At 47.6% G+C, this 10,395-nt stretch overlaps 1 protein-coding gene across 2 annotated transcripts in view; it reads left to right on the top strand.

Annotated features, from left to right (window-relative positions):
- The window catches only part of SYT17 (synaptotagmin XVII), an 82,798-nt gene that overhangs the window by 13,098 nt on the left and 59,305 nt on the right, over positions 1-10,395 (top strand). For both annotated transcript variants that reach the window (XM_008577621.1, XM_008577622.1), the window contains exon 5: positions 971-1,590. In XM_008577621.1, coding sequence (XP_008575843.1) covers positions 971-1,590 — 620 coding nt within the window. The remainder of the gene's footprint in view (positions 1-970; positions 1,591-10,395) is intronic.

Here is a 10,395-nt window from a genome sequence, read left to right as displayed (position 1 = left end):
TATGATCCCTGAAGAAGTACCATTGTTATTACTGATTGAGCTCTTACCATGGGCACATTCTGTGCTGGGCCCTTTCCAGGCATCGGCTCAGTCAATCTTCACGATAGTCTTTGAGGTAGGTGCTGCTATTGACTCCATTTTACAGATGGGAAAACTGAGTCCCAGAGAGTCACAGGGCTTATTCCTAGTGAGCCATATGGCTCACAAGTGAGTAGCCGAGCTGGAATCTACACCAGACACTCTGGCCCCAGAGCCCACTCTCTTAAAGTGGGAGCAGCATAGGTAATGGTTAGAGCCAGACCCTGGGGCCAGGCAGGTCAGGCTGCCTCCTGGCTTCTCTGCTTCCAGGTATGTGACCTTTGGGAAATAACTTAAAGTTTTGGTTTCTTTGTCTATAAGTTGGGGATAATAGAAATTATCTAATAATTCAAGGGGATGTGAAGATTATAATTGCATACTTGAGATGATTTAATCTACACAACCCATTTAGAACAGTGCCTGGCGCTTGGCTGCTGTGATGATGGTGATGGTGACGATAATGCTGCCAATACTGCCTCTTGTAGAGTAAATAACAGTATTTCAGAGCATGCAGAGAAAATGGCAAAGAACATTTTGAAGCAGAGAAAACATGAGAATCTGTGAACTGTCGCCAATGTCTTCACTTGACCCAATCTGCCCCACATGTGGCTTAATTCATTGTTATTTATGGTGGCTCTTTAGGTCTAGAGTCAAGACGACCCAGCTCCCCCCTCATCGATATTAAACCCATCGAGTTTGGGATTCTCAGCGCCAAGAAGGAACCCATCCAGCCTTCAGTGCTCAGACGGACCTATACCCCACAGAGAAAATGGCAAAGAACATTTTGAAGCAGAGAAAACATGAGAATCTGTGAACTGTCGCCGATGTCTTCACTTGACCCAATCTGCCCCACATGTGGCTTAATTCATTGTTATTTCTGGTGGCTCTTTAGGTCTAGAGTCAAGACGACCCAGCTCCCCACTCATCGATATTAAACCCATCGAGTTTGGGATTCTCAGCGCCAAGAAGGAACCCATCCAGCCTTCAGTGCTCAGACGGACCTATACCCCGGATGACTATTTCAGGAAGTTTGAGCCCCGGCTGTACTCCCTCGACTCCAGCAGCGACGACGTGGACTCTCTGACAGACGAGGAGATCTTGTCCAAGTACCAGCTGGGCATGCTGCACTTCAGCACCCAGTACGACTTGCTGCACAATCACCTCACAGTGAGGGTGATCGAGGCCAGGGACCTGCCACCTCCTATCTCCCATGATGGCTCTCGCCAGGACATGGCACATTCCAACCCTTATGTCAAGATCTGTCTCCTGCCAGACCAGAAAAACTCTAAGCAGACCGGGGTCAAGCGCAAGACCCAGAAGCCCGTGTTTGAGGAGCGCTACACCTTCGAGATCCCCTTCCTAGAAGCCCAGAGGAGGACCCTGCTCCTCACTGTGGTGGATTTTGATAAGTTCTCCCGCCACTGTGTCATTGGCAAAGTTTCCGTGCCTTTGTGTGAAGTTGACCTGGTGAAGGGCGGGCACTGGTGGAAGGCGCTGATTCCCAGTTCTCAGGTAAGGGATGGATTTGCAGGGTCTCCTCCTGGGAGCTTGGGGAAAAAAATGGTTATGTTTATTTTATTTTGCTATTTTAAAAAATTGGAGGGGATTTTTTAAACTTTTTATTTCAAAATAGTGTTGACACACAAAAAGTTGCAAAAGTAGTACATTGAGTTCTTGTGTCTTCTCTGTCTAGTGTCCCCCCACTGAGGATGTCTTCCACGACCACAGTTCATTAGCAACACTGGGAAACAGACATTGGTGACCAGCCTAGAACTTATGCAGATTTCACCGGTTTTTACATGCCCCACTCCTTGTGTGAGTGAGTGTCTGTGTGCGTGTGTGGTTCTGTGAAATTTTATCACATGAATAGATTCGTGTAACCACCACCACTCTGGCAGCCTTCCTGTCATTGATGCTGGGTTATTTAATAAGGAGAATGATAGTCTGGAGTATAAAGCTATCAGTCACTTTGACTTTCAGAAACTGATTTGGGGAAAAAAAAAAGTGAGGGCTAAAAATCAGGATGATGCATGGATATTCTTCAGGCAAATTGTTAGATTGGCTTCCTTTCCCCATCCAGCCCAGACAAATGCAGTTGGCTGCTCGGGAAGCCACCCACAGACCAGGTTGTGTCCCTGCTAGGCTGCTGGGCATTCCCATGTCCTGGAGGATAAGTCTACAGCTATTGTGGGGAGAGGACAGGGGGAAGCCAAGGAAAGGAAAGAACCCATCCAGGAGGAGGTCCTTTTAGCCCATCCACGCTGGGGACATCAATCCTGTGTGACACAGCAGGATTATTTTGCATCAGACATTGTCAAGATGCCTCTTAAAGCCGTGCTCTACTGGCCAGAGATCTGATGACCCAGTGTCACACCTGGAGTGCAAGCGTTAAGCCTGAGGACTGGAGGGATCATTGCACTGTCAGAATGTGTGTGAGTGTGTGTGTGTCTGTATGTGTCTTCATAGATAGATTTATCCCTCTCTTAGTTTGGATTCCCCAAGAAGATCCTGAGGCAAAGGAGGTCACTTAGAGAGGCGACGCCAGTAGGAAACACCAGGAGGAAGTGGGAAAGTCACATAAAAGATGCATTATTGAACTGACCGTCACTGGGGGCGACTGAACCTTAAACCTGCTGGGGAAAGCGGGAGTCCATGCAAAATACACACAGCAAAGGAGCGCAGGAGCTGGGGTGTTTATACTGCAACTCCTGGCCGTCACTAAATGGGGGCTGCTGGCAGCTGGGGAGGTTGACTCCCTGGCTCTTCCAGCCTGTTGCACTGGCAGGTAAAGAGATCTCTGGCATTCACCAGTGCAGAATAATGCAAGAGCCGGTGGCTGGACGCCAGCTGGCATGGCAGGCAGTCCCTCTCGCTGCCTTCCTACCCACCATACGGTCAGGGTACACTGGTGCTTTCTGTTCATCTTCCTTGGTATTTGATATCAAAGAATTAACCTGTCTCAACCATCTAGAAACTTACAGTTTAAAGAGGGGGACCCACTAGACAAAGTCAGCTTTGTCTTGCCAGGCTCTGTTCTTCACTGCAGTGGAAGACCCTGGAGACACAAAATCCAACGTGTGCACACCTACCTCCTCAGGTCTTTGCTGCGGTGTCACCTTTTCAGCGAAATCTTCTTGCCATGTCTCTGTAGTCTGGCTCCTTCCTTCCTTCCCAGTCCTGTGGGATGGCCTGACGCAGACACAGGAATGGGAGATGGAGAACCGGGGAAGGAACTTGACCATCATTAGGCTGATGAGAGTTGCCTTTCCATGGGGAGCTACTGGTTGAGTTGTGAAGAAAATGGCCTTGGGCCCACCCTCCCCAGCACTTGTTTGCTGTGCAGTGCATTCCTCTGCACCTCCACAGGTGTAGTGGAGGTAGAAATGCCACCATCCAGGTGTGAGTTCAGGCACCAACCAGATGACCTGGTTAAAGGGCCTGATGGGTGGGAAGCCCTCCACAGCAGCGGCTCTGATTGTCAGGAGAGGACATCTACTCTGAGCCTGTTCACAGCAAGCCTGTGGGGCCTTGGCTTCCAGCATACCAAGCTGCAGTCACACCCAGGGGGACATCTAATTGGGATGGGCACAGGTGGCAAGCGTTTCTGATGAGGGCTGGTGTGGCTTCATGAAGCAGAGGAGCTGGCATTTCATGATCCGAGTTAATCTCTGAACCACCTCCCTTCCTCCTTCCATCTGAAGAGGGACAGCAGGGCCTGTCTTGTGTTGCTGCGGAGCAGGCTTCTCCCTGGCGAGCCAGCGGGCTGGCTTCTCAGCCTTGGTCTGAGCTGCAGGCATCACCTCAATGTCACAGGGCACCTCTGGGTGCCTCTAGGAATTAAAAGTAGGTGTCAGATTGAGATATTTCAGGGAGGTCAATCACCTGGGTGCTCGTCTGGTTTCCGCTCGCTCTTTTGCATGGGGGCTTCCAACCCTGTCGCTGGTGCAGTTATCAGGTAGAAAGTGGCTGTTAATTCCTATCACTATGGGTTTGGCTCTTAAATCCTGGCTGTGAACTCTGTATGTCTCTGGGTCCTAATTAAGACGGATGTTTTCTTAGGGTTGCTCAAAGTAGTTTGTGAGAGAGTCATGGACCTTTGAAATTCTTTTTTTTGTTTTTCCTTCTTCACCCTTCTTTATTACTCTTTATTCCTTCTTTACTGGCTTTCTTTTTTTCTATTTTTCTTGAAGTCCCATGATGTGCCAGGGATCTCTAGTCGGATTAATAAAATGATATCATACAATTCCTGTGAGCCAGGAACTCCCAGTCTAGTGGGGAAGACAGATCAGTAAGCAGCAAACCGTAATGTGATCTGCTGCATACAGTAATAAAGGTCCAACGAAGACTCCTTTTACTAAGAGTGGTCAAATTTGCCCCTGAAAATCCCTTAGGAAAGTGCTACGTTGGAGACTGAGCGCCCATCTCTCAGTAATTCCAACACAGTAGGTCCTCCAGCGTAGCAACAGACATGCTCACAAGCATTTAGGAGCAAATGGATGTAAGCAGGAGTTTTAAATTTTGATGAAATCATGTTGTATGAATATTTCTCTTTAAATCTCAGAGCCATACTTAACGAGGCAAGAAGCTCTGACAAAGAAAGGCTTATGGAAAGTGACTGAGGGAAGAGTGGATTCCTGTCGCCCATTCAGATTTACTCTGGAATTTATGCCCTTTGAGTGGAAAGGCCATTTGTCTTTGGCTGAGTTCCCTAGAAGCAGAGCCTGAGACAGGGACTTGGTATGGATTGGTTTCCTGGGGCTGCCATAACAACACACTGCAAACTGGGTGGCTTAAAAGAACAGTAATTTATTGTCTCAGTTCTGGAGCCTAGAAGTCCAAGATCAAGGTGTCAGCAGGGCCGGGCTCCCACTGAAACCTGGAGGAGAACCCTTTCTTGGTCTCTCCCTGGCTTCTGGTGGCTGCAGCAATCCCTAGCATTGCATGGCTTGCAGCTGCACCCTCCAGTCTCTGCCTGTGTCACCACATGGCTGTCTTCTCCAGGTATGTCTGACGCATCTCTTCTTATAAGGGCACCAGTCATATTGGATTAGGACCCACCCTAACTTCAGTGTGACCTCATCTGAATTTAAATGACATCTGCAATGACCATATTTCCAAAGAAGTTTACATTCTGAGGTTCTGGGGATTTGGACTTTAACATAACTTTTTGAGGGGACACAATTCAATCCAAAGCAGAGTGCATGAGAAAAACCTGCAAGGAAGGAAACCAAACAGGATAGGTAAAGGGTAACAGCCAAGGGAGGATGTGGTCTTCAGTCAAACCTAACCTCAACCTGATCTATGGTGGGGGGACTCTGGATGATAAACTTGCACTTCAGAGTTGTTCCTTCTTGAGACAAGGGAGCCAGCCTTTTGTAGCCCCATATCAGCCACTCATTTGCTATGAGCCAGAGTGGGAAATTTTATTTTCAGCAGAGCGGCCATGGGCCTACTCAAAGCTCCTATTACTCTAGGATGGTGTTTCTGAACCAGGGACAACTTAGAGACATTTTGGAGTTGGTGGGTGGGAGGTGCTGCTGGCATCTAGTGGGAAGAGACCAGGGATGCTTCTAAGCACCCTACAGTGCACAGGACAGCCCCCACCACAAAGAATAATCCAGCCAAACATGTCAATAATGCCAAGGTTGAGAAACCCTGCTATGGAACAAGGGGAGAATGGATATTGGGGGGACAATGGCAGGTCTGCTGTCCATTCCATATGTGGAAAATGAGATACTAGTCCTGAACAAAAACCTTCATCAAGCAAAAATATGGCCTGTATTGGAGACAGAAGACAAAGTCCTCACACAGTGCTCTGAGGCTGTCGAAGTGGATGTAACTGCTGGTTTCCATTGGAGGCCGGCATCTGCCTTCCCCCAATCATTTGGTCGCTCAGTTGAATGAGAGGGGTAGGATCCAGCTGGTGTGTAAGAAGTATTCAGTGTCTCATTTCCAGCCTGTCTGAATGACATACAGGGCAGAGTAACTTTTAGGGTCTAGTTCCACTTTCTCTGCCTTGGAGATTCCAAGGGAAAGGAGGATGGGTGGCTTGTAGGGCCAGCGTGGATAAGCACCCTCTGTCCCACAGCAGAATGTCCCACCTGTCTTGTGCCTCTGAACGTTGCATCTTTGATCTTGGCATTCAGGAAATTGGCAGCTAATGGAGCGACAGCATTTTTTGGGTCTCACTGATAAGGTTTGGCCAGAAGATAATGGAAATAAGGACGTAGAAATACGAAGCGTCAAGGGTGATTGGCACAGGCATGAAATTACACTGGCCATTAAGAGAAATCCTGCCCATCTAAGTGGATCAAAGGCCATTTAGAGGCAAAATTTGTGTGGGTGCAACTCTTTTTAAAAAAATTATTCGTTTTAATTGTGGTAAAATATGCATAACATAAAATTTACCATCTTAAACATTTTTAAGTGTTCACTTCAGTGGCATTAAGTACATTCACATTTTTGTACAACCATCACCATCATCCACCTCCAGAACTCTTTTTATCTTGCAAAACTGAGACTTTACCCACTAAACAATAACTCCCTGTTGTCCCTTCCCCCCATACCTGGCAACCACCATTCTACTTTCTGTCTACGAATTTGATTACTCTAGGTACTTCATATAAGTGCACTTATACAATATTTGCCTTGTAACTGGCTTATTTCACTTAGCATGATGTCCTCAAGTTTCATCTATGTTGTAGCACGTGTCAAAATTTCCTTCCTTTCTAAGGCTGAATAATATTCCTCTGTGTGTGTGTGAGAGAGAGAGAGAAAAAAAAAATCACATTTTGTTTATCCATCCATTCATCCATCAGTGAACATGGGCTGCTTCCACTTTTTGGCTGTTGTGATTAATACTGCTATGAACATGGGTGTGCAGATATCTGTCTGATCAACTCTTTTTTTTTGAGCCATAATAATATCTAGGACGTAGGCATTTCATTTTCCCTTGAAATCACATGGCTTTGGGAAGGAAGGCCAAGGGTGCTGGAGAGATTAGATGCCTGTGGTCATGCGGGAGCAGCACAGAGTGTTAGGAAGGATTCACAGGGAGATGCATTTGTCAAGACTCACCAAGTACCCTTAAGGTTTGTGCATTTCACTGTATATAAATTCAGTCTTAAAAAAAGCATGATAAACACTGAACTCTAGTTGATGATGTGCCTGCTGAAATGTTTAGGGGTGCTGTGGTCTGAATGTTTGCATTCCCCCAAAATTTGTATGTTGAAATCCTAACCCCTAGGGTGATGGTATTAAGAGGTGGGGATTTTTGGACGGTGATTAGGCTATAATAGTAGAGCCCTCATGGATGGTTAGTGCCCATATAAAAGAGGCCCCAGAGAGCTGTCTTGTCCCATCCTCCATGTGAGGATACAGTGAGAAGGGACCATCTTTGAGGTCCAGGCCCCCACCAGACACCAGATCTGCTGGTGGCTTGATCTTGGACCTCACAGCCTCAAATACTGTGAGAAAAAATTACTGTTGTTTTTAAGCCACCCGTTTTTGGTATTTTTGTTACAGCTGCCTGAACAGACTAAAACAAGGGGGAAGTGTACAGATGTCTGCAACTTACTTTGAAATGCATTCAAAAAAGACAGAGTGATGGATAGACAGATATGCCATAAAGCAAATATAGCATTTTTTTTAATTGTGGAATTATTAATACCAACAGCTTAATTGTAGAATCCAGGTGATGTACTAAAGGTGTTCACGTTCAGTTCTTTCAGCTCTTCTGCATTTGAAACTGTTCGTGAGAAAATGTTGGGGAGCAGAAGACAGCAGGAAGCAGAGGCACCAGTTAGGAATGACTGCTGGGGTCTTCCAGGTGAGAGGTGGTCTGGACATGGTGTGAAGTGGAGGTGACAGAGATGCAGTGTGAAGTCTGAGTCTTTGATGTCCAGGACCAGCCCTTAGACAGCAAATTCCAGCTTCAAAGGGACTGTAAACAGGGGCTACGAAACAGAGCATGGTTTCGACTACTGCACCTGCTGTCGTCGTTCTCTTACTTTAACAAGCATCAGAGACACCAGGCAGCTGTGACTGTGGGGCTTCCCACACCTCAGCTTCGCTAATTCTGATTTCCTAAGTCCTGGATCAGAGGCCCCCGAATCAGAGGCAGTTTAGTGAATGTGCCGGGAGATGTGAATGCAGGTGAACTCTGAGAAACACTGGGTGGCTGGTACAGGTTGGAAAGGGTTTGGCCATTCGAGCTGGACAGACTTGGGTTTGAAGCTTGGCTCTGCCACTTACTGGCTGGATGTTGTGATGGTTTAATGAGATGGCAAGACGAGTGGTGTGCCCAGGTCGCTTGAGTGTGCAGGGTTCGCCCAGTATATGGCCACCATTATGATGATGTTTTATGGAGCCATTCTGGGAAGGAGCAGACTCAAGTTAGAGGTCTCTCAGAAGTTCTTGGGGGATAATTCTGAGTTGTGTCAGGGAGCAGTGTCTTATATTACAAAACCCGATTGCCCGCTGAAGAGGAATGTTTGATTTAAGCCTGGGAGAACAAAATGTATTTAGTCAAAAGTGATATTTACACACTGGAATGCTGGATATTTATGTTTCTGAAAATTGCTTTAACCTGAGATTTGCTCTGGCCAAAGGAAAACCTTTTAAACCTCTGATGCCTATAACTCAGGGCCCTGTGTCTTAGGAAGCAGAGTCTGTGCAGGTTACCACTGACCAAGCTGTCTTCTCTGATGGCCACTGACCCATAAGAAAGTCATCTGTCATTCTAGGTTGGGCTCCCCCTAGAAACAGACCTCGAGACAGAGATGTAGGTGCAAATATTTTATTTGGGAGGTGATACCAAGAAAAACCAGGAGGGGAGAGGGGAAATAAGACCAATAAAATGGTGTATTATCAGGCAAGTTACCACTGTGGGTGACTGGACTTAATCCTACCGGGGGACTCAGCAGGACCTAAAGCAGCGAGGGAGCTGCGGTAATTACTCACCAGTCCCCATCAGGCATGGGTTCCGAGATGCTTTCAGGAGTCTTCAATTCCTGAGCCACCTCCAGCTTGGTGAATGCAAGTAGAGAGGATTCCAGTGGCCAGAGAGATCCTCAGGCAGAGAGCTGCAGGAGTGACAACCGGAAGCTCAGCCGACTCTGATCTGGTCAGGGCTGGGTGCTGGGTGGCACCTCCAGCATCGCTGACATCGATCTTATCACCTCCAGGGCTCAGAATGCAGGACCATCTGTGCTCTTTCCTATCAGTGCTTGCCACCTCTCTTCCTTTCTCCTTTCCTCTGATCAGGAAGGTGCAAAGCAGATGAACAAGATCCCTGGCTAAGCAGATGCCCGTAAGGAATAAGATGCCAGCATCCCCTTCTTGCAGAGGTGCCCGATCTGTGCAAGTGACTCTCATGGCAGTCATGTCAATCAGTTTTTGAGCTGCGGTGGGAGGGCAGGGTCATCCATAGCTCCCCTCACTCAACCAACACTCCCTGTCCCCCCATCCCTTGTACTTGGAGAGACTGGGAACGGGGAAGGTGTGGACGCTGCAGAACCAGTCCCTGCCTCTTACAAATCCCAGGGGGAGGTGTTGGGCTTCACTTGTGGCTGGCTCCTTGGTACTTCTCCCTGGTCCTCACCTTTGGGCCCAAACAGCCAGTTCTGGGGTCAACAGGAAACATCCCCACTCAGCATCCTGTCAACGCACAGGGAAAGGCTTGGCCAGACCTGGGGCAGAGTAACTATTCCATAGACATCAACTTTTGTTGTTAGTCTCAGTATCTTTAGCCCTTGGAAGGAGCTCAGATGTTTTTGAATCAAATAAATATTTTTGTGTAAAGAGCATTAGCTTCTGAATTACACTGACCTAGTTAAAAGCCCCAGCTTCACCATTTACCAACTGTGTGAACTTGGGTTCAACTCCTCACCTACAAACTAGGGGTGATAAGGCTTACTGCACAGGGAATTGGGGGAGTACGTGGAGATAACGTTAATGGCTAGCTCTTCCACAGCACTCACTATGTGGCCGGCATTCCGCTAAGTGCTTTCATTGTGTTGACTATTATCATCATCCCATTTTGTAGATGAGGAAACTGAGGCATGTGTTATGGAACATGCCCGAGGCCACAGAACTGGAATTTGAATCCAGGCCACCCAGCTGCAGAGACTGTGCTCTTTGCCACTCTAGTCTACTGCAGGGTCTCTTGATAAGCCAAGATCAGGCTGCAAAGCACCTGGCACTTTCTATACACTGACTAAATGGTGATTGGGAACCCAGGCACTGGGAGGTGGCAGAGAGAGAGCTGAGGACGGAGGATGCCAAGAAGAGGAAGGGGAGACTGGGGGGGGGGGCGGC

This window comes from Galeopterus variegatus, unplaced genomic scaffold, assembly GCF_000696425.1.
Source record: "Galeopterus variegatus unplaced genomic scaffold, G_variegatus-3.0.2 Scaffold1552, whole genome shotgun sequence".
In the NCBI taxonomy this organism is placed as follows: Eukaryota; Metazoa; Chordata; class Mammalia; order Dermoptera; family Cynocephalidae; genus Galeopterus; species Galeopterus variegatus.
The sequence above is the reverse complement of the archived record's forward strand: the minus strand, read 5'-3'. Positions and strand labels throughout refer to the sequence as shown.